At 40.2% G+C, this 24,385-nt stretch overlaps 1 protein-coding gene across 1 annotated transcript in view; it reads right to left on the bottom strand.

The window, feature by feature from the left end:
• EFR3A (EFR3 homolog A) overlaps positions 1–24,385 on the bottom strand; it is a 2,300,516-nt gene that overhangs the window by 760,916 nt on the left and 1,515,215 nt on the right. Inside the window, exon 15 of the mRNA XM_044066245.1 lies at positions 10,719–10,794. Within this exon, the coding sequence (XP_043922180.1) occupies positions 10,719–10,794 (76 nt within the window). The remainder of the gene's footprint in view (positions 1–10,718; positions 10,795–24,385) is intronic.

Genomic DNA, 24,385 nt, shown 5'->3' on the forward strand with positions numbered 1-24,385 from the left:
CATAAAAGATTTGCATAATCAAAAGGTGGACAGGGAACGAGATTGGCTAGCCGCATGAAAATTAGAAATTGCAGCTAACTGAAGTTTGATGGTAGAGAAGCTAGCTCCTTCCTTAAACAGGTTACTAAGAAAAAGGCAGAATATCAGAGACTGGTGCTGAAAAAGGATCAGTATTCCTATTTGTAGCCCAAACAATGAACCTTTTCCACTTACTGGTGCAGACCTTCTTAGCAGAAAACTTTTGTGAGTCTAGAATTATTTTACAGACCAGAGAAGGAAGCCTGTACTGTCTTGCTAGGGTTGGAAGTGGAGAAACCAAGCAGTCAGCTGAGGGCATGAAGATTCAGGTGCTGCATTCCTGATGGGTATGAGAGGAGATCCTGTCTTAGCTCCAGTATCCACAGAAGATATTTCAAATAAGACCAGAGGAATAAGGAACCAAGCCTGATGAGGCTAGAGGGGGCAATGAGAATGACTGAGCTCTTCAGCCTGCTTGCCTTCTGAAGAAATTTCAGGATCAGAGGGGGGAATAAGTATACAGGAGACCTGGGGGTCAATCATGGACCAGTGCATTCCTCAGGGACTCTCCTGGAGGACGGATCAGAAAGAAGAACTTGCTGCATTTGTTGTTAAGGGAAGAAACAAAGAGGTCACAGCAAGGCTGACCCCAGTGATTGAAGATCATGCTTGACACTGACTGATTGACGGACCACTCGTGTGGAACCAGGATGGATCTGCTGGGTCTGCCGTCAAAGTCATTGGCTTTTCCTGGAATGTGCGTTGCAACCAGAAGGTAGTCCGAACAGATCACCCATTCCCACATCCTCATGGCCGCCCTGCACAAGGCAATGAATGGGTTTGTCCTTGCTTGTTGATGTACCAGACTACAGACATGTCAAGGGGAGAGCATCCTGAAAGGCTTGCAATGTTAGAACTGCTCTCATCTCTAGGACACTGACATGCAACCTGGTCTCAATGGGGGACCATGTGCCTTGGGCCATCTTCCCATTTTAATGCCCCCCCAACTGAGAGGCTTCCATGGTCACTGTGGCTACTGGAGGGGGGGTTAAGAGCTTCCTGCCTAGTAAGAGATTGTCCAACTGAATCCACTATCTGATGTGTCATTTGCAAACTGTAGTAAAGATGATGGGACTGGACAGAGAATGAAAGATAATGGACCACTGAAGAATCTGCATGAAGAACCTTGCTGAGGAACTAACAGAATTGCTGGTGAAATGGATACTAGGACTTGCAAGACTAGCCGTGCAGGGGGAGACTGGTGGGATAACAATTCTCAGACTTGATTCCTCAATGTTATTATGTGGTGCAAGGGAAGGGAAGCTATTTGATCTCTTGTGTTCAGCTGCAGTCCTATGAATTCCAGGTTCTGCACAGAAGTCAGATTGGATTTATTTAGATTTATAGTGATGTCCAGGGAGTGTGAAAGTTGGATTAAGTAATATCTGTCTTGGATAAGCTGATGCTTCATGGGGCGGTAAGGAGCCAATTGTCTAAGTATGGAAACAACCGGAATCCTTTAAGTCTCATGTGAGCTGCTATGACTGCCATGCATTTGGTGAACACCCAGGGGCTGTGTTAAGCCCATAGGGCTGTGCTTTGATCTGAAAACGACTGGCTCCCAGCCAAAAGTGCAGGTATCTCTTGGAGCATTGGTCTATTTTGATGTGATAGTATGTATCCTTGAGATTGACTGAGCACGTCCAATGATCCTTGCGCAAAAATAGCAGAATGGACTGAACCATAACCATTTGGAACCTCAACTTCTTTACATAACAATTCAACTTGCTTAGATCCAGAATGGGTCCTAGGTCCCCTGTCTTTTTCTGCACAAAAGAGAAGTGGGAGTAGGTTCCGAATCCTCTCTGTTCAGTTGGGACCTTTTGGATGACTTTTTTTGCAGCAGTTGTAGGATGTCCTGTGCTGCCTGCTCCTTCTGACTGGGTGGCATGTTGGAGAGGTTCTTGTGGGTGTTTGGAGGTGGAGGGGTGTAGTAGCCTCTTGATATTATGCTTAGCACCCAGTGATTTTGAGTCAAATGGGTCCAGGGTTCTGAGTGCAGAGTGAGTCAACCCCTAACTGCCTCCAGAGATGGACAGTTGGCAGTGCTTCAGGAGTGCTGACGGGGTTTTTTGGAAAAGGTGTCTCTCAAGCCATGGTTTTGTGGACCTCACCTCTGCCTCTAGGCAGCACCTACCATTAAACCCTCCTCCTCTGCTTTTGGAGGAGGGCTCCCCACACGGATCCTGGAAAGGCCCTTGGGATTTATGAAACCACATTTTCTTGTCTCCGCACTGGAGAAGGACCTCTAACACGTATAAAATTTGGTTCCTACAGCAGAAAGGGTCCTCCCATCCTTTTCGCTGCGGGTGAGAGGATTTTTAACAGGCAGCCCAAACAGTGAAGAGCCATCACAGGGTGCATTCACAAAGGACACCTTAAAGGGCTCCGCAAAATCACATAGCCTCATCCAGGCATGCCTTCTTAGGGAAAGTCCTGAACTGGTAGCTCGTGAAGTACCTTCCTCTGTATGGGAGATTAACCTTATCGAGGAATTGGCAACGGACAACAGAGTGGTCAGCTTGGGAGAAACTTTCTTAAATTCGTCCTCAGGCATAGACTCACAGAGAGAAACTGAAAGCTCCTTCATCAGATCTCTCTGCAGCTGGGTATAGTGAGCTAGGTTATTTAATGACCTCAGTGCAAAGGTGGCTGAGGTGTAAACATGCTTTCAAATCCTGTCCAATGCTCTAGACTCCTTGTTACATGGATGGACATTGGCAGTCGCTTCTGCCAGTTCTTTTTTAGTGGCTGCCACCACCATAATGGCATCAACTATGGTACCTTTACTCCAATGCTTTCTGTCTGCTGGTGGAACCAGGAACCTATCAGGGCACTTGGGAGTGCACTCAATGGTGTCTGGTTCCTTCCTTGCCCAATGAGAGACCAAATCAATGAGCTCATCCACTGGGGGGGGGGGGTCACCCAGGAAGGAGATGGGCTTGCTCAAATGCCTCCAAGAGTACGGACTCCTCGGATGGTGGAGGTTGGGCAGACCATCCTCCTTTCTGCTTCAAGATTTCAAGAATGTAGCTGAAGGAGATTTCCTCAGGTAGGGATCACAAGGATCCTTCCCCCTCATCAAAGTCAGTATCTTCGGCTAATGACACCAATGGGGAGTCAATGTGCCTCCTTTTGGATGTCTTCCTCTGGGAGACTTCCTCAGCCGGGTACGCTGGGGAATTATTGAAAGAAGGGAATCCCTCCTTGGCAAGAAGATCCTGGAGGCTGCTTGGGACAAGTTGACTCAGGAAAGGATGAATGGGCTCAAGGCCTCGACCTGATGGTGGTACAGGGGTGGATTGCGGGACATGTGGTGATGGATCTCCAACTCAGGAGAAAGCCCTCTCTACTACCTGAAAAGCCGATGGACCGGGAGAAGTCCTCTTCATTTCCACCAAAGCTGAAGCCATATAGGGAAAGCTAGGACTTGCACCACAGCTGTGGCCTCCAGAAGGGATCAGATCCAAACTGTTAAGGGCTGAGGCGTCTAAGGAAAGATATAACTCCAACAAAGATGGAGCCAATACCACTCCCCTGGACCCAGCACCTACACCTCGGCTCTGAGATCGGCTCTGCTCAGAGGAAATAGGAAAAGGCATGATCAAGGGTATCACTGGTGTTAAAAAAGGAAGCTTCCCCTGCATCGAACCCAACATATATGGGCGTCCTGAAACCTGCAACTCCAAAGCCGAAGACCAGATCAAAGAAGGAGTCCTGATGGTATGGCATGGGAAGCTCACGGATACGATAGGGGATGGAACCGAGACTGCCCCCATCTGGCTCTGCATCTTGAGGAATCTCATCATCCTGACCATGTCTGCCTTAGACCAGTTTCTACAGGATCTGGAAGAAGCTGACAAAGGAGGTCGGGAGTGCTTCGACCTGGATTGAGTGGGCAGGAGACTTGCTCAAAGCTCTTGGATCCCAAGCCAATGGATCCGATACCAGAGCCGAAAATGGAGGAGTAGACAGATACGAATTCCCCTGCATCTGAGAATGCTTGTGGATCTGATGGGGTAGATACTTTCTTCAGATCCAAGGGGGTGGAACCAAAGTTTGGTTGGGCTTGGCCTTCAGTTCCAGAGGATCTCTCTGGGAGGCAGGGAGAGACCTATTTTTTGCTTTTTTCGCAGAAGAAGTTAAAGGCAAGGAAGGGGTCTGAGCCTCAGGAGCCAAAGATGGAAGGAGATCAACTTATTACGCCTGTCTGCTAGGGCTTGTAGATTGAAGGAAGCACAAACTACACACTCCGCCTTTAGATGATCTGCACCTAAGCAATATACACACTCCTTGTGGGCATTATGATTGGGGATTTTATGCCAGCAAGAAGTGCAACACTTAAAGCCAGAGGAGGGTTTGTCAGACATACTACAACCTAAAGCCTGCCAAAACCAATGGACTCTTAAGACGAAAAGCTAAGAGCTGGAAAGGTATTTAACCTTAGAGTTTAAACTTAAGCTAAACTTCAAACTGTAAGTTTTAACTATAAAAAAACTACAAAAACAAAAAAAACGTTATCTACTTTTTTTTTGACAGGAAGAAGAGAGAGAAAGAAAAAGACTCACATGCGCATGTGCACACACGTGCGTGCTCACACACACACACACACACACACACACACACACACACACACACACACACACACACACACACTCTAAAGGTTTTAAGGAATGGACTACGAAGCGTGAGGACCACTTACAGCACCGACAATATTGAAATTATCACTAGCCTGATCTATGGAGAAAAAATGAGCACAGCTCAAGAGCGCAGAGATTCGTGTCCAGAGGCTGAAGTGGCAAACATGATCTGAGGTGCATTATGGGTAAGAGGAAAGAGCTCTAGAGTTGGATCCAAATCTGGAGAATGTGGCCGAGCTGGATCCGAGGGTCGGATCTGAGACCCTACTGAGAGCAGGAATGAAGAAGACAACATCAGATATAGTACTCAACTAATCTCACTATATTTTCCTGACTGATCTACAGAATTACTAGTCCCTGGCTACTTACTAAAGCAAGGCAAGATGAAGTGGGTGAGTGATCCTTCTTTGTCAGGTTTCAGAAACAGACAGCTCTGAGAATTCTCTCTCATCTAGTATTAAAACATCATTTCAGTGTTGGATTGCCGAATGACATCACATACATCCGGTCACTTGAATTCTGGTTCCCACACTAGCCCCTTTATTAGAAAATGAACCAGAAACTAGCACATACGAGTCACCACACACACACACACACACACACACACATATACAGCTTTGATAAAATGTGTTATAGCACCTGAAAGCTATAAAACCATTTCAAAAACTTCCACCCTTCCAGGGTAGCAATTAGTTCACCCCCTAAGGACAATACAGTAGGATTCCTAGTTCTGGTTTTCACAGACATTTTGTCTCTGGCTGCAATCAGAACTATAAGATATCATATTTATGGCCTAAACCAGGTTATTTCATTTCAGACTATTTTTCAGAATTAGCTGGACTGAGATTAACTTCTTCTCTTCCAGTATAGTCTGTTACAACATAGTAATTTCAACAGTTACAATACAGTCTGACAAACAAGTGTATTTCTTTTCTGTCCAGCAGGAACCACTGTTGGTAAATTTTCAATACCAGCATCTTTACAAATACATTTTTCAAGACAAGCATCTGTACAAATCATATTGATATAAAAATGACATATCATTCTTTACAAAACTCCAGCTAGCTATGCTGGCATAAGTTTCACATCCACTGCCTTACTTCTCCTGGCAATACCTCATATCATCACAGTCATATCCCCATAAATATAGGTATTACTGGACTGATTCATTTGCACATACATAGTTTACAGCTACAGCCTTTATTTGATCTTCATTAATTTTATATCCCAAAAAGACTTGAAACTGCCCCAAGATGTGCCATAATGCAGAGGTGTCCTTTTCTGGTTTTTGTCAGGTACAAAATAATATTGTCTTCAACTAAAGCCAAATTTTCTTGATTACCATGGAAATTATATCCTTGAACTTCTGAGTCCCTTATTTTCTTTGCCAATGGCTCTATAAAGCAAGTGACAAAGGGAAAAGGGTCACCCCTGCCTGGTGTCTTTGCTCAGACACAACTTGCCAGAAAGAAACTCTCTCACTTTTATTTTTGCCTCTGATCCTTCACATACCTATCTAATTAACCTTATTATTGTGTCAGGGAAAGCAAATGCTTCCAATGTTGTACTCAAAATACCAGCTTACCTTGTCAAATGTTTTCTCTGCATCAAGACCCACCAACAACAGCGGTATTTTCTTACACTCTGCTTCCCTCTGGATCATCAATGTTTTACTAATGATGTCAAATGTCTGTCTCCCCACCATAAAACCACACTGATCCATGCCTACCAATTTTGGCGACACTTTTGACACTCTTTTAGCTATTACAGACAAATACCTTATAATCGTGGTTGAAAATTAAAATAGGCCCATACAAAACTGGGTTTGATGGGTCTTTACCATCTTTAGGTTTAACAGACACCACAGCAGTCTTCCAGGTTGCTGGTGCTTTCCCTCCTTTTAAAATACTGTTAAAGAAAACTTTCCAGATCTTTATCACTTTCGTCCTTCCTATCTTCCAAACTTCCACAGGAATACCATCTATTGCTGGAGCCTTTCCAGCAGACTGATTGTACGTCACCATTTTTATCTCATCTCTTCCTATCTTAATTATTAATTGTTGAGTCTCATCTACCTCCAACCTTAGCATACTCAAGTCTTCCATAAATATTTCCATTTGTGTTCTTAGTTGTTACTGGTGCATGATCCAAAGTAGTTATAGGCTGTGCATCGAAGCTTTCAATTAAATGCATGTTTTTGCAAAATATAACTTCTGTCTAGTCTAGCACAGTTACTGTACCTTGAGAATAATATGCAAATTCTCTGAGTTCCTATTACTGAATTCAAGTCTTCCATAGCAAAGTCAAAAGTGAACTTTATTGTCATTCAGACTATACAACTTGTGCATCACTGATCAAAATTTCATTACTCATCTTAGGTGGGAGGCATTTCCACATATAGACAATCTACAGTACAACTACTATTGACATGACATGCATTATTTTCTTAAACTCTGACTACTATACATACTGATTTGCACATAAAGGAGACTTTTTCCACGGTACCAAATACCAAATATTTTCAAAATTTCTTTAAAAATCTACCCACTTTTGTTATATTTTTCTTCTATGTCCCTTAGATGCACCCTCATTGTTACAAATCAAATTACAATTCCCGGCTGTAAGTAAAAATCCCTGCTGAAAGCTGATTATTTTTTCCAAAACATTGTTAAGCTCCACAACAGCAGTTTTAGGAGGAATATAAACACATGCCAGCATAATCCTCCTTCCATGCCAGTAGCCCCATACTACCACAAATCTACCATTACTATCTTTTTTCTTCTTCTATCACTATTGGAGCAACTGCAGCAATTAGTATAAGTACTCCCTTTTTCCTTCATCCCTGATACTCTGCCAAATATCCCACTGAAACTCTTTCTTTATCAAATTCATGACCTCATTTCTTTCTAAGTGTGTCTGCTGTAGAACTGCTACTGGCATTCTGTATTTCATAATAAAATTCAATACTCTTTCCTTTTCGTCTATAACTGTGAGGCCATTCACATGCCAAAATAATATGTTTGGCATAACCATTATGATAAGAAGTTACTTCCACCTATTATATATGACAGCTTTTTTTAAAATGCCTACTTCCAGCTTTTGTGTTACATTCAGGTTGATCTTTTATACAGTTGTTTCTTGGCATCTCCATTTGAACATCACATTTTACAAGACTTTTTGGTTTAATGAAAACCTTCAAACAAAACAAAAAAAACCACAACACTAGAGCACCATAACCCATTAGCTTAAATGAAACGCACAAAATTATGTACTTCTTCAAATAATGAAGTTTAACCCTTCTGGGAGGAACAACTGTCCCAAACTGACAGTTTCATATGCATGCATAAAATAACCTAAAATTAAGGTTATCCATGCTACAAAGCATGTTACAGCCTGTGCCTCCTACGTACACAAATTGCTGTCTTTTCTTTTCTTACCTTTATTCCCATCCCAGATATCAAAAACAGCTTGTCTGTCTTCAGAAAACATTACCTTTTAGCCTTCTGGCTTTTATTACATACCACTCAGCCTGTCTCCATGAAAACCTAAGAATAAAATGTACATCTGCCCTTGCCTAGAGACTTCTCAAACTGAACATTTGCTAAATGTTTAATACATTCAGTGTTCTCTTATTTACTTATTTAGGCAAACACTTGTTATTAGATTAAGCCAAGGGCCTTAATCCAGACATTCACCTATGCAAAAGTAAGGAAAACATATCAACTCTACACATATAATCTGTGCACATTTACACCCCATCCCTCCCTCCTCAACAACAAAGATTACTGCACATTTACTTAAACATGCTTTTGTCCAGCCTTTCTTCTCTTTTTACATTTCTAAAAATTAAAAAAGAAGGCACTGTAATGTAGACAAAAACAGACATTTGCTTACTTAACCAAAAATGTTTTACTATATACAATGCAATTTATATGATGAAATGTTTTATACACATACTGCTAAGAACAATTGTTTTATTTACAATTATTTTTCCTTCCTTTTAGTGTCCTTGCACACATTAATGATATGAACTGGAGTATGTGGTTTTTCAGACCCAGTCCGACAAGATGAACAAAGTCAACAAAAGTCAATATTTCAACTTTTTCTTGCAAAGCCATATTTGGTTAGCCAGGGTGGTGCAGCGGTAGCATTGTCACCTCACAGCAAGAGGTTCTCTCATTTGATTCTCGCCTGGAGCACCTTCTGTGTGGAGTCTGCATGTCCTCCCCAAGGTCGAGTGGCGTTCGAAAGACATGCGTAAATGGGCGTGCCTTCGTTGAAGGTTGGGCGTCGGGGCTGGCACCTCAGCACCGTAAAAAATTACTACCAATCATTAGCGGACCGGAGTTCCGCTGTGGCGACCCCTAACCGGGAAAAGCCGAAAGAACAACAACAACAACTTGCAAAGCCATATTTCACATATGTGATTGATGCTTTATAATCTCACAGTTATTCACCAATTTCAGTGCTTCTGGTTTTGTTCCTGTTCATCTCCATCTCCCAACCCCAGACTCTGGTTCAAGTCCAAGGAGCTCCTGATTCTCCTAGTCAACTCTTGTGCTTTTTTTCTGTCTCTCAAGAATTTTTCCTTGGAACATTGAAAAATGTTTACTGGGAAAATCTCTAAAAACTTTATTATCAGAATAATGAGAAGGAGAGTCTCTTCTGTTTGTTACTTCACTTGTTGGACAAACTTTTGTATTTCCTCCTCAGCCTGTTCTGCACAAAAAAATGATTTTGACCTTCAGGAAACATTTTCTTAAGACAGCTGAATACAACAGCTTGAATATCACACCTGTCTCTTTCCATTCCCTGATTGCTGGGTTAAGTTTGCTGCTCGTTTGCCTGGTGTACAGTAAATAATCATTTTCCACAAACACTCTGTCTCTCCAATTTTTAATACTTTGCCATTCTGCCAGAATTGACTGGATCAACTCTTTCTGCCGATATGATTGCATATTTATTAGTCTTGGCTGCTTTCTCAAGGCCAGGTTTGGTGCATACACACAATGGGTCCTTTCAATTATCAAATCCTGCAGTGGAATACTAGTCCAATTGCTTATTTGTGCTTTCCAGTTTCTGTGGTACAGCAGAAAATCTCAGGTTTTCCCTGTATGCTCTGTCCTCTAACTCTGCCATTTTTTGAAACAGCTCTTCTTAAGCAGTCTCATACTCTGCAAGCCTTTTCTTCATTATGATGTCTGATTTCTGCAGTTTTATCATTTCATCTGAAAAGCTGTTTAAAGCTCCTTCCATTTTCCTCAGTCTTTTTATTTGAGTTGATATACTCCTTCAATGTTTTATTTATTTTAACCAGCTCTATGAACATCTGATTTATTTTTCCCTCTAGATTACTAGAAGCCATGTCTTGCAACAAAGCTAGAGCATGAACTGCTTTTTGCTGAGCAGCTGTAGCATTCTTCCCAGTATTTTGTTTCTCTTCACCTTTTCCCATTAATTTTCGTTCAGGCTAAGTTTCTTCTTTGCTGGCTCCAGGCAGTGTACTTAATTGCAAATAACTGAATTTACTAAGTTTCTAGACCATATCTTTCAGTTACTTTTTCACATTGGAAGAGCTAACATAAAGTTGTTGATTAGAATGCACCCATCTTGGAAGCCACGATGACTTGCACTTCTTGTCATTTTTTATGCCAGTAATACTGTTAGCTTACTTTACTGAGAGTTCTGAACATAAAATCTGCTTTAATATTTCATATATATTGAGGCACTTGAAAATGAAATTATGGTCAAGAGTGGAAATTACACTTAAAAGCATAGGTATAAATTCCCAGATTTCCTCTCATGAAAATTGATTTTTTAAGAACTGTAAATCAGTGTCCCTGGTTTTATCATAAAGGTAAACAAAAAGGGAACAACTAGGGTTCACAAAGGATGCTGGAGATGCTTGCAGGAGTTAACCATACAGTGCAGAACAAATTTTACCAACATAAGAGATGTTAAGAGCAAATATTCCAATAAGGGAAAACAGGTTTTGTTTACCTTTTTCATGAAGCTTACATCCTGCCTTGGAATCTTCTCTCTCTTTATCTTTAATGCAGACACATCAGGAATAATTCTACAAAAAAAAATCCATTCAATATGGTAAACACTTCTGTATGTTCAGAAAAACTACCCACCAATTCCATTGCAAAAACTGAGCCAGCACAGATATGTAATACACACCTTTGTAAGATATTTTACTATAGCAGAAGATCTTCAAGAACAGGTCTCTGTAACACTAAATTGTAACATTTGGTTTCACCTACCTTTTGCTCCTTTTTTCATACAGTTATATTTATATAAGCTATCCCATACTTCTATTTTAGAACAAATGCTGATCTTGTGTATACCTCTGAAGTGCTTATTTTGAGACAGGAGATATACATCCGACAGTATCATGTGCCTCTTTCTGTTCCTCAGGTAGAAGTGTTCAATTAAAAAATAAAATGCGTTTATTGCAGACAAATGGTTATATCCAGTGAACATACCTCCCAATCATACCAAATTTCTCGTTTTTTACTGGTTCTGAGGTCCAAATAATGGGGTGCCATGATTCCCAAGTGGCACCCCTTAATTTCCGAATTTCCCAGCTTTTTTATTTAAATTTTTTTTCACTTTTTTGAGCTGACGTCATCACATGCACAATAATGTCAGCTGTCGGAATTGAGCTCAAGGGCTCAACGTGGATGCATTTTCGTCTGCTCCAGCCAAGCCACGAGGCTGTTGAACACAGGAATGGAACAATCTGTGTGTGTGTGTGTGTGTGTGTGTGTGTGTGTGTGTGTGTGTGTGTGTGTGTGTGTGTGTGTGTGTGTGTGTGTGTGTGTGTGTGTGTGTGTGTGTGTGTGTGTGTGTGTGTGTGTGTGTGTGTGTGTGTGTGTGTGTGTGTCTGTGTGTGAAATGCCCCAGGTGAATATACCTGGTGGCTAGAGGTACTCAGGCTCAAACCTTGTACCTTGGGTACAGGTAACAAGAGCCTAAATTGCTTACCCACCACCACTTGCGAAAACTTTCCAGATTTTTGCCTCATGTTTTTGTTCTGTTCCTCAAAAAATCTGTGGTTTTCTGGATTTTTTTGTGGCAAATCAGTGAAGGATTGAATTCACTAAATAATTACAGGCATCTGAATTTCAGACTTCATATTCTTCAGAAAATACATGTTAACACAAAACCTTTTTTTCTAGCAATTTTCTAAGTTTATAAGATCAGTATTTGAAATGTGTCCCTATTTTTGGGGCTGTATTTGCCAATTATTGGCTTTTTCCAGGTTTTTTGTGCTAACAGGTTGACAGCTATGGTGAAAAGCGAAAACTGAATTCAGTAAATGATAGCCATTTATGTTTCAGTCTTCCTATCTTTCAGGAAACTGCTAATTTGACATAGTGGTATGTCGCTCTGACTGTAGTGCACAGGGTCCTTGGTTCAAGACTTGGCAGTGAAACGCACGGTGGTAACACAACATTTTATTCTAGCAACTTTTTAAAATTATACAAGCAATGTTTAAACTGTGTCCCTGGTTTTTAGGCTTTTGTCCCCCCCCCCCTTCCAATAAATTTTGGCTTTTTCCAGATTTCTTGTGCTGCAAAGTTGAGAGATACAGTCGAGTGTTGAGTGGATTTTACAAGGAGTTGAGAGCTTCAAGGGAAGAGAAGTTTAGTGTTGCTTATGCTGGGTCTGCTTGCATTGTTAACAGCATAAAAGGTAAAATACTTACTTTTGATGCAGAAGGCTGTGGGTTCTACTCTCACAGTATGTACATGCATTGCTGATACTGTACTGTGTTGTAATTTTAAAGGGGTGGGTGTAACAAGTCAAGGGCGTAGCTACAGATACAACAGAAGTGAGAAAATGTCATGCACAAGGGCATTTGTGCCTCAGTGGAAAGAGCAAAAATATCATTAACTCAAATTCAGGAACAGAAAATCAGAATTATTATGTTCTGTGCTGCATTATAAGAAAAATATTTTTAAACAAGCCCAGTACATTTTCTAGCATTCAAGATAAAACACATTTTTCCACTGCAGACAGTGGAGAAGCAAGAGTGGGCAGTTAACAGCACCTGGATTACAATGATAGTTTTGATGCTTCAGGATGAATGTAGGAGATGGTCTGTCGGTACTTGGACTAAAAACTGGAAGTCTTAAAGCATGCAGTTTGCCTAGTTTATTTTGTTTCACATTTACAGCTATTAAGTGGGTCTGATAACACAAATCAGAGTAAGTCAAGCAAAAAAAACTGAAATTGAAAATAAGTTCGAGAAGCTGTGCAAAATGTCCATGGCTTACACTACTGTCATTCTATTTACATGACATTTTATGTGTGTGTGTGTGTGTGTGTGTGTGTGTGTGTGTGTGTGTGTGTGTGTGTGTGTGTGTGTGTGTGTATGTGTAAGTAGACTTTTATGATGGAAATGTTCTGAACTGGGCAGTTTTGTCATTATTGGTTCATGCATTTTGTTTCATTGCTTACTTGAAAAATGTTCAAACAATAAATTTAAAATGCGCTCTAAGTCTAACAAATGTGCTGTATTATACAAATTTAATAAAGTCAGGAAGGTGCATCAAAGAACACATGTACGTTTCTTGTTTCATGTGCAAGGGCCTATGATTTGAAAACAGCCCAAAGGTAATCTTTTTCCACCACTGGGCAGATGCATTTTCTTTAGATGTGGTGTGGGTTTCAATGCTGTTTCAATGAATGTGAGTTTCAAGCACAGAGAAGTTTTAATGCCAAGTCTATTTTTATCATGAGATAGTATTGCTTTTTTTTAGCAGATGTCTATTAGTGTTTGTGCATTGTGCTATAAAATGTAAAATAAAATTGCAAATAATCATTGTAGAAGTAAAGCAGTATGCACATTAGTGTTTACGGTAAATGGGGTGAGATAGCCAGGTAATGGGACATTGCAATGGCTGCAGGGGACTCTGGGGCCATATTTTGGTGGTCTGTTCTTCAGTTTGCGTTTGAAAGTTGGTATCCCATGATTCCACTGGACCAGGTGGGGTTACATAATTATATATGCAAATTTTATGTTAATCAGCAGACAGATTTGTACCTATTGTTCTTGGGCCTTTGTCCAGATTTTTGATGTTTCCAGGGTGACAGGTATGTCAGTGAATCAAAATTATCAAAACAAATTCAAAATATTTCACAATAAACTGTTATAAAAATGTTTGTGTGTGTATACATACACACACACACACACACACACACACACATGCACACACACGCACGCACACACACACACACTGTGTATGTTTCAGTGAGTGCGTGTGTGTGTACATACACATACACACGCATATTTGGCTATTATTTCCAATACTTCCAACTTTCTTTCTGAAACAAACTGTCCTTTTTAAGGTCTGTAATGCCTTCTCATATGGAACTTTTCCCTTATGCCTCCTGTTCATGATTCAAGATTACTTTTAAGAGAATACACAGTGACTGCACTCTGCAAAAGTTTACTGTATGTGTTTGAACTAAACCAATGTAAGTGGCCAGCTTCTTAGCCAAAGTCTGTTTACTGACATATAACCTTTCTTCTCCATTATAAAGGAGACCAAGCCAGTCTGTCTTTCTAAACTTATATCTTTCTATTACAAAAGCTGAACTATTTGTAGATATCTAACATCCATCTACTGAATCAATTCATGTATCCACACACAAACTCGCACACGCAGTCTTTCCACCTATACAAAGTATGTCTCTGGAAATTGAACAGCTGCTTATGAAAACTGCTCATTTTGGAGAAGCCATTTATAGAAACATGCAATATCCTCATCAATATACATGGTAGATCCATTGTCAATGTGTTATTCACAATCAGAGTCTGACCTGGCCTAGTTATTCCACTCCCCATTGCATCTCACTTCATACCATTCCATCTAAGTCCCTTCCCCCCATAAAGGGTAGTTGAGTAAGTCACATCTTCTTAACATACATCTCTTCTCAACTCTTTCCCTTCTGAACACTTAACTACATGGCTTTCAGAAATGTCTTAGCACATTAACTGTTTTGTCTCACTAACTTAATTCTCCCTAGTAGTGATTAAAGTACTCTTTAAAGAACAGTCTTCATCAATTTAATCAAAGTATTTGATTCAGAATACCTTAAACATTACCACAAACTAACCCAATATAATCTGCTACTGACCATCACTATACTAATCACAAGCTAAATTACTGGCAGCTTCAAGATCAGAGTTGTAAACTCTTCTCATATGCACATGACATCAACTATGGTGTTCCTCAAGGCTATATTCTTGGTCCTTTGCTATAAGAATATCTCATGTCTCTTTAGAATGGTTAGTAACATCACTGTTTTGTGCTATCCCTACACTCTGTAACAAAATATAAATTTCTAGTTTCTAACCAATAATTTACTTACATTTTACAACTTGATTCTGTTTCAGGGAAACTGTGACATTTAGCCACATGCCATAAAGCTTAACAACACCCAAAGCAAGAGCTAAGAAAGGAAATATGAGTTAGTATTATATTATTAATATATGGACTACCAGTAGTAACATCCAGTTCTTGTATTAAATGCATCAAGCATCAGATTCTGCTTAACAAGATAAATATACTCGCATTGAGCATCACTACCTTTATCCAATTTAAAGCTAGCCTCCTACCCATCATACAGACAGCCACTACAACCTCATTTTTATTAACTTATAACATTCTTTGTCATGGTCACTGCTCGACCCTTGGGTGCCATCCAAAACTCAGAACATCTACCCATCATCCTAAGACATTCTGAATGAAATTTCCTTTCACTACTCTCCCCTGTATACTGACTGACTAAAGTGCTTCACTCACTCCCATTTCATGTAAAATCCCACAATGCAGTCAATCAATTTTATCTTAGTCTCAATGACTCTTACTGAATAATCTAAATGCGTAACTGCACTATTTGCAGTTTAACTGTCTGAAGAATTCTCATGCCACTAGTATAATCACAGGTAAAATGTAACAACTTGTCTAGAATAGCGTTCTATCACAATTCTTAACTTAGTAGCAGTACTATACTATCAGTTCCAACTTTTACTGATTCAACAATCTAACCACATTGCTGAGCTGTGTTACTTGATAATGTTGAGATGTTTCCTGTATCCAACTTGTTTCACATTTACATACAAGAAGTCTAAAGCTGAAAAGATAGCACTTGGGACAAACGCATAAAAATATGCTCTTCTTCACTTTGGTGCTTTAGACAAAAGGCTGCCAAAATGGATGGACTGATTCAGTCATTACTTATACAGCTTTTCGCATGTAGGAAGAAATTGTTCACAATGGCACCCTTTCATTAAGAAAAAAATCATAAAGTGCAACTTGTATGCATTTTATTTACTGTGGTAATAGCCACTAGAAAAAGTGATTCAAAGTTGAATTGTCTTACCTTTGCTGTACCTAGTGGTTCAAAGAGCAGAAAAGTTAGAGTCTATAAAATCAAACTAAAGTCCCAAGCTGCAAAAAGTACAGTTGTGTACGCTTACCATAAATATAAATGTTTGAGTGTATTCACTGTTGCAGTCATCCCATTTGGGTTATCTGCTTGCAGTAGCCCTTAGTCAGCCTGATTATCAAAGTCTTGGGTCCTGCATCGGTTGCTGTCTCATCTTCCGTGACGTCAGGTAGTCAGGGGTATAAAGCATGCAACCGACACCATTACACCAGTTTTTCTTGCCCTAGATGTCGGGTGCCCCCTAATGGGAAGCAAAATACACACACACACACACACACACACACACACACACACACACACACACAAGGTTACAACTCCAATAAAAAAGCAAATACACCAAAAAGCTTTTAAGCACAGTAAAGGAGAGTAAAGGTATAACCAAAATAAGTCAGGGGGCTGGAGGAAGGGTAACCAGGACTGCAACAGTGAATACACTCGAACATCTACATTTATGGTAAGTGTACACAACTGTACTATGTTCTTCATGTTTCATTGTTGCAGTCATCACATTTGGGTAGATTTCCAAAGCTAAGGATGAGAGGAGGCGTTTAGATAGCATTAGGACCAGCTATAAGGCCCTGCAAGACAGCAGTGGCAAAGCCAGCTCTGGATTTTAAGAAAATTGGTGAATGTATGTACAGAACTCCAGGAAGCAGCTTCTAGGATGTCCCTGGTAGGTACACCTCTGAGAAAGGCTGTAGAAGTAGATTCAGCCCTGGTTGAATGGGGTCTAATCCCCTGTAGGATAGGGTTTCCATGGTGTTTACAGCAGAAATGAATGCAATGGCCTATCCATTTAGAAATGGTTTGCTATGAAATAGCTTTCCCCTCTGCCCCTGCAGCAAATGCCATCAGCAGTTGTTCGGATTTCCTTTGAAGTTTGGTCCTGTCCAAATAAAATCCAAGTTGTCTGTGCACATCTAAGGAGTGCAGTATTCAATCCCCTTTGTTCTGTGGATTAGAGAAGAAGGTTGGCAAATGAATGGACTGATTAAGCACCACATTGGATACTACCTTGGGCATGAAAGAGGGATTGGTCCTGAGGGACACCCTGTCCACATGAAATATGATGAAAGGCTCCACTGCCATAAGGGCCTGTAGTTCAGATACTCTTCTAGCTGAAGTAATTGCTAAAAGGAAGGCTGTTTCCCAAGAAAGAAATTTTAACTCTGCACTAGCAGCTGGCTTAAAAGGAGGAACAGTGAGTTTTTCCAATACAAAGTTAAGGTCCCAGGTTGGAGTAGGGGCTTTCCTGGGTGGTCTTAAGTTTTTGGCCCCTCTGAGGAACTGCTTGAGCAGTGGATGAGAGAAGAGGGGGGTTCTGTGTTGTAATGAGCTGAAATGGCTGAGGTGTGAATTTTGATGGCATTGGTTTAATATGCAAGTCAGTAGGCCTGAATACACCCTCAGAAGCCGGTGCCTGCACAGCGGCTCTGGACCCATCCAAGGTAGAGACATCCGCAAGTTCCACAGTTGAAGCATCTCGCGGCATACCGGACTCCGAATGGGTCTCAGTAGAGGCCTGCAAATCTGAAGTAGTGGGTATCAGGAGCTGCGAAAGCACCTCACTGACTACCGGCAAACTGGCGATTGGCTTAGGAGAACCGTAATTGGCAGCTTTGGACCCAGGCGCCCTGTCTCTGTCTTTATCTTTGCGGCTTTTTTTGGAATGTCCGACTTACCGAAGACATATCTGGATAACTGAACAGAGTACCAAAATATTTAGAAGAGTAAATATACCGACGACGAAGAGTTTGTTGCTTAAATAAGGCACAAAACTGACAGTGAGGTACGTCGTGGTCAGAGCCTAAAGCAAGGAATACAGTACGAATATAAATCTTTTTGAGGTATTTGCTTTCCACAAGAAATACAATTACTGACCATTACTGACATTGGTTTAGAGCAAGAAAAAGTTTCCCCAACGGGGTACTTAGCTTTAGTGGAAGACTTCGGTTTTGAAACTCAAAAACGAAAATTTCAGGAGTCGGCCGACTGGCACTTGCAAACTGCTTCTGCTTCGGGCACCGCACGGCAAGAAAGATTGGTGTAATGGTGTCGGCTGCATGCTTTATAACTCTGACTACCTGACGTCATGGAAGATGAGACAGCAACCGACGCAGGACCCAAGACTTTGACAATCAGGCCGACTGAGTGCAGATAACCCAAATGTGATGACTGCAACAGTGAAACACGAAGAACATCTGGCCCCTTTTTGGCAGCCTTAACTGCAGAACATCTTTTAGAAAAACATGACTGACGTACTGTCATAAGTGGACAGGCTGGTTCAGAAACAGAAACTACAGAACTATAATGGAAAAATAATCCAAGTCTGACAGCAATAAATGGTTTGAGTAAACTAAGCCACTTGGGATATGACAGTTAAGAGATGGTCAAATCCCTATTTTGGAGTCCAAAACAAATCTTCTGCACTTTTGTCATAACCATTTTTTTTGCATTCTACTCTAAACGAAGCATTAGCTGAAACATACTCACATTTAATATAATTCTTAGTTAAGAGGCACAGCTGAGCATTTCATTTAAGGAAGACTTGGTCTTAAACTGTGGTACATCAGAAACCACTTAGGTCATGTTCTCCAAAATGGAAACAGATATCTAATTATGTGTTTGACAGCTGATAGCTCTAAAGGGCAAAGTGGCCACTGTGTAAACTTTTTTTGCTGTATCTGTCCATGGCCCGACTATTTTTGTCATTACAAACAGCACAGATGTAAAATGGCAGTAAACAACCTGTACGAGTCCAAACAGATAATAGGATCAGAAGAAGGGTTTTTCATAAAAGTACTTGTGAGATTCAGGTACATTAAAAAAAAATCTGTCTGGCTTCTTTGGGGTGGGGGTTTGAGAGTCTAGAGCCAAGGAAGCTCACAGAAAGGAGTCCTATAGGGCTTCTAAAACTGAGAGTATAGCACAAGGGTTACACACCTATAGTTTCAGAAGGCCATAGTACTGTTTTGTAAAACAAATATTTGCTTACCCTCCCATTTGAAAATTTATTTCATCTTATAAACAGTGTTCCCAAAAGTAAACTTTTTATGGGGGGAGTCAGAAGACAGGGTGTCATCTGGCTACAATTCAAAACTTGAAAGTGAATATACTTGTTCAGCATAATCAAAGCTCTCAGCCTCTATGTCAGAAGAATCTTCTTTTTCCTCGGAGGACAACTCATTCTTCATCTTATAAGGGGTAGAAGAAGGATGAGGATAATGCAACTAGGAAACCTGAAATGCCTTAAGAATGTTAAACAAACTTTGGTAGAAATTAAACCAATCTTCCTTAACAGGAGAAGAAACAAGTTTTGTTTTTTCCTTCCTTTTCCTACGAATTATTAAGAAATAGTACATAGTCAAGAGTCAGCAGGATGTACCTCAAGAAGGCTTCCTGGGTTGTCTTCTCAGACCAGCAGCTGGAGGATTCCCCCTATTCTTTCAGTGAGGATCAGCCTTGATTCTCCCTTCATGTCCAAAATGGTTCTCCAGTGTGTTGTTTTGGAAGTGTTAATATGTCATGCAAGCAAAGGACAGTCAGATGACTTGACGGCTAATCAAGTGCTTCAGCAGAGAACTGATTCCAACTGAGTGAGAGAAATGGACTTCTCAGAAGACATGGCCTCTTCAGTAGATTTTTAATCTTTTTCTTATACTGAAGGGAGATATCCAAGGCAGACACAAAACCTGAAGTTACTTATTCTTAATGTATAATTTTAGAAAGTTATGACGACTCCTAATGATTTCGGGAATGAAAGATTGGCAATCAACACAACTTTTATAGTTGTGTTCAGGACCTAAGCAAAACAAAAAAAAAAACTTTATAGGAAATTTGCCAAATGTAACTTCCCTTTTCATAAAAAATCAGTTTCTCACAAAAACACAATAGTACAGAGGAAGGGTCCCCAAAAGAGTACTCATCTGCAACAAACATAGCTGTAGCCAACTATAAAGGGAAAAAGACGGACACTAATGAAATCGTCATCAAACTGATGGCAACAAAATAAAGGGTTTTTGCACTTGTATGTCCTTTACGTACTAGCACACAGAGTCTTGTGCATAAACAGATACATGGTAAAAGAAGAAGGTGCCTACACCTTTTAGACTAGCTATAAATATGGCTTATTTGGTAAGACAGGAATACTGCTGCAGAGCATTCATGTGATCACATTAACATAAAAAGCGGATAAGTCAAGGTTAATGAGTTGAGAGTTAGACACAGGTATATTTTAAGCCCAGTGACCCAATACAGAACAGATTCATGAACTTGAGGTCTGGAGATGGTCATGCCAAGGCTGCAGAAGGACTTATATCTACCAGAAGGAAGGCGATTCAGGAGGTATTCTTGTGAAGGAAGGGAGCTGAACCTCTTAAAGGAGAAGCCAGCAAGGTTTACACCTTCCTGTGTATAATGAAAAGATACTTTGGTTTATCTCTGTTGGTAGACCTATAAAGAGATCTGCTCTGCTAGTGTGAAGTCAAGTATTGCCAACTTATTTTGCAAGCTAGTATGCCACAACCCTAGATCTATACACCCCCATTTTCCTTTAATTCTTCCATTATTTATTTGACCTCCCCCATATTTGTTTTTTTGTTACTTCTTCTTCCATTTCCATGTTAACCTTATTGTGCCACTATCAATGTTAGATTTACCATTGCTTTTACAGGCTCAAACCCACTAGTATCCTCTATCAACCCACCCTAACTGGAAATTCCTCTTCTCTAAAAGCCATTCTTGTCCTGTCCTGTTATCGTATGGAGCAGGATTACCAAATTCCGTCTGAACTCATCTAGTTTTTCACATTCTCAATCACCTATCTGATACTTCTCATACCTCCAACATACCGCACTCACTTTAGAAAACATCTTATGTAACTTTTCTGGAGTATTACATTTTTGTGGAGTTACTTCCAAGTAAGTATTCTAAACTTCTTTGATCTAGTGTCCATTCTAAGTGCTTTACAAATGTATAACCAGATCTTATATGGAATTTTACCCGCCCACTGTTCTCTGCAAGTTCATGTTTGACTCCATTTATCATCCATTTGTCTTTAATTAAGGCTTTACATACTCTTTTTATTTATTTCTTGCATCCTCAACTGTAGCTTCCAAAATAACGTGAACTAATTTTGGTGTCTACACTTTCTTTATTTTCATCTCTTTATCCTATTTTGTCAGAATGTTATGCATTCCTCTATAGTCCAATATTTCCCCTCTCTGCAATTAGAATTTATTGCAAACTTCTCTTCATTTCAGTCTTTTAACCTCCCACCCTCATTTCTTCTCAGTTAAAAAAAATCTCTCATTCCCACCACCTCTCATACCTATAGTATTAACCTCCAGGGGTTGCTTTCCAAATTTAACAGGCTACACCTCAAAGTGCCAAGCCTGGTACTCCTTCACCTTAAAGAGCTCCTTCACTGTGTTGTAAATTCACTCCATCAGATCATTATTATAATTTTTGACAAGTATCTGACAAATAAAATTTAACCTATCTACCAAAGGATTGGTATTTCTCTGTTCCATCGCCATCTCTTTCCACTTCGAGATGTAGCCTGAGCTATGACGCTTTAAAGCATTCCTGGAAATGTGTTACAAAGAGTCTGTCCTCTTCTGCTGTCAATATTATTTTCTGCCATATAAATCTATGGCACTTGTCCTACTTCCATATATAATCCATTACTTCCCTCCTTAAATGCACCCAAAACCTCTTTCCTGGGTCTACATCTAAGCAACGTGTACTATTTGCAGTACCATAAACATTTTCACTACATGTGCCCTTTGATCCATGTCACTTACCAATAGCTTCCACTTTCTTAACATGGTCTGGATTTACCCCCTTGTCTACTCCCATGACTTCTTTGGTGACTCATCTGAAATTTTGGTGATGCATACTCCCAAATACTTAAACCTCACTGGTGAGTTAACTCTTCTACCATCATATGGGTTGGTGCATAATTTACACAAATAGTTTTAGTCTTTTCTTCATTTATTCTAAACCCTGCAATCTCCTTAAAATCCCTTGGAATAATGAGTAGTCTAGGTATATCTATTTTGGGTTAGTAAGGCAAAGGGTTATATCACATGAAAGCATTGACTGTTTTTCCTCCCAGCCATTGCAGTTCCACCTCCTTACTTCAGACTGGATAACTTTTTTGTGCTAACAGCTCTAGATAAATTGCGAATAATAGTGGAGACATCAGACAACTCTACTAAGTCCCTCCTTCAACTTTCAGATGAGATGTCACTAAGGCATTTACCTTTATTAATGCTTTAGACCTCCTATAGATGTTTTGCTGTAGATTGATAAGGTTTGCAAGGAAATCGATAATTTTCATTTCCCACGGATACTACCAGTTCTCCCTATCAAACGATTTGATGCATTTGGATGCAGATAAAACTAATCTACTCCACTCTTTTTAGCAGCATTATACACCATGCTTGTTTTCAGTACACTGTTGAAAATTTGCCTGTTTTTCACAAACACACAATGGTCCCCTTGGATCGTATGTGGGACTGGTCTTGTTAGAAAATAGCCACAGACATTTATAATCATGATTTAATATTGATGTTGGGCAATATGATCCTGGATTACAAGACTCCCTTCACTCCTTCAATATTATGGATACTATCACCCTGCACCAAGTTGGTGAAACTATAGCCTGTTCCAGTATTAAGTTGAACTGGCGCTATTTTGGTGGAATTTCTCCTATAAATTCCTTCCACAGTTCCACAGGAAACACATCACACCTTAGAGAGTTCCCTAATAACACAGCTTTATTGTAAAAATAATTAAAACACTCTGTTGTAACTACAGACAGATTGAACTTGAATCTTTAAAGACTCCCACTTCACATTCATTAAACAAAACAGACAGACCAAAGGGCAAGACAAAATAAACTTCACAGACAAGAAGACAGGTGCAAACATAAAAATAAAACATTCTTTTTTTCTTCAGTCTGTTTGGGCTTTGCAATGTAAATCAGTTAGCAGACACTCTATTGGTGATACTCAGATTCACAATCTATCAAATCATAGCTATTCCAGTGCCACTGGGTCTCATGACCATTCTCACCTCGCCAGTGCCCTCTTTATGGCTGCACGCCTTTTCTCCACGATAGCCATACTGGGCAACCCTGAAATAAATTTGTGGATACCCATCCAGTCATCTAGTTGGCATTTAATGGAAGATAGTTAGTCACACTGCTTAACATGTAGGGAAGATTATTCCAGGGGGCTGGAAAGTGATGGGTTATAAACTTGTCCTTCCACCATGTTTTATTTATCTGTTGGTGAAGATTTTAGCTCACTGTTTCTAGTATTGGTGGAGACATTGGGCTTGCAATGAAACAGGACATCCAGGACAATCAAGTCTCTAATGGCATGGTAATCAAAACAGAGATTTCCACCTCAAAAAATCTGTAAGACACTGAATAAAGGGAGAGAGCTTCCAGCCTCTCTTGGTAGCTCAGGGAGTTTAGACATTTGATTTTTTTGGGCCAGACCTTTTGGGATCTTTGTGATTGATGCACTTAGTGAGATACATCCCAAAGGAGTCATTATACTTTATAATTGGCCTGATCAATGCTGAGTACAAGAGAGTGATTACCTCTATATACAATTATATTCCTGACAAACTTTATCACACAATGGTCAAAAGGTTCATAACTACATTTTCATTTTCTAGAGCTGTGTTGCCTAAACAATAAGATGAGGGGAGAGATTGTTTACTAAAAGAGATGACAGTACACTTTTTAGCATTTAGTTCAAGCCCATCTTTAGTACATCAATAGTTAAGGCAGGTGTTAGCATTTTGGGGGCCCCCAGCAGATGTCAAGTTGGGGGCCCCCTAAAGACTTCCAGTCTACATATCACCCTATCACCGATACCCCTCCTAAGCAGCCTTTTAGTTCATGCTGTAAACTGACTGACATGTAGCTACAGTGCTCTTAATTACAACAGGCCTGTGTACCACACTGTGTTGGCCCATCTCACAAAGGGACATTTACAGTTACTGAAATTTAGTTGCACCAATGATACACTGCAGGAACTCTATGTGCAGGTCTGGACTTAGGTGAAATAGCACCCTAGGCCTACTGTTTCAGCCACCTAACACACACACACACACACACACACACACACACACACACACACACACACACACACACTAGCCAATCTTCCCCAATAGCCCTCCAA

The sequence above is a fragment of the Protopterus annectens genome, chromosome 3.part1 (genome assembly GCF_019279795.1).
Source record: "Protopterus annectens isolate FY-2018-M chromosome 3.part1, PAN1.0, whole genome shotgun sequence".
Lineage (NCBI taxonomy): Eukaryota > Metazoa > Chordata > Ceratodontiformes > Protopteridae > Protopterus > Protopterus annectens.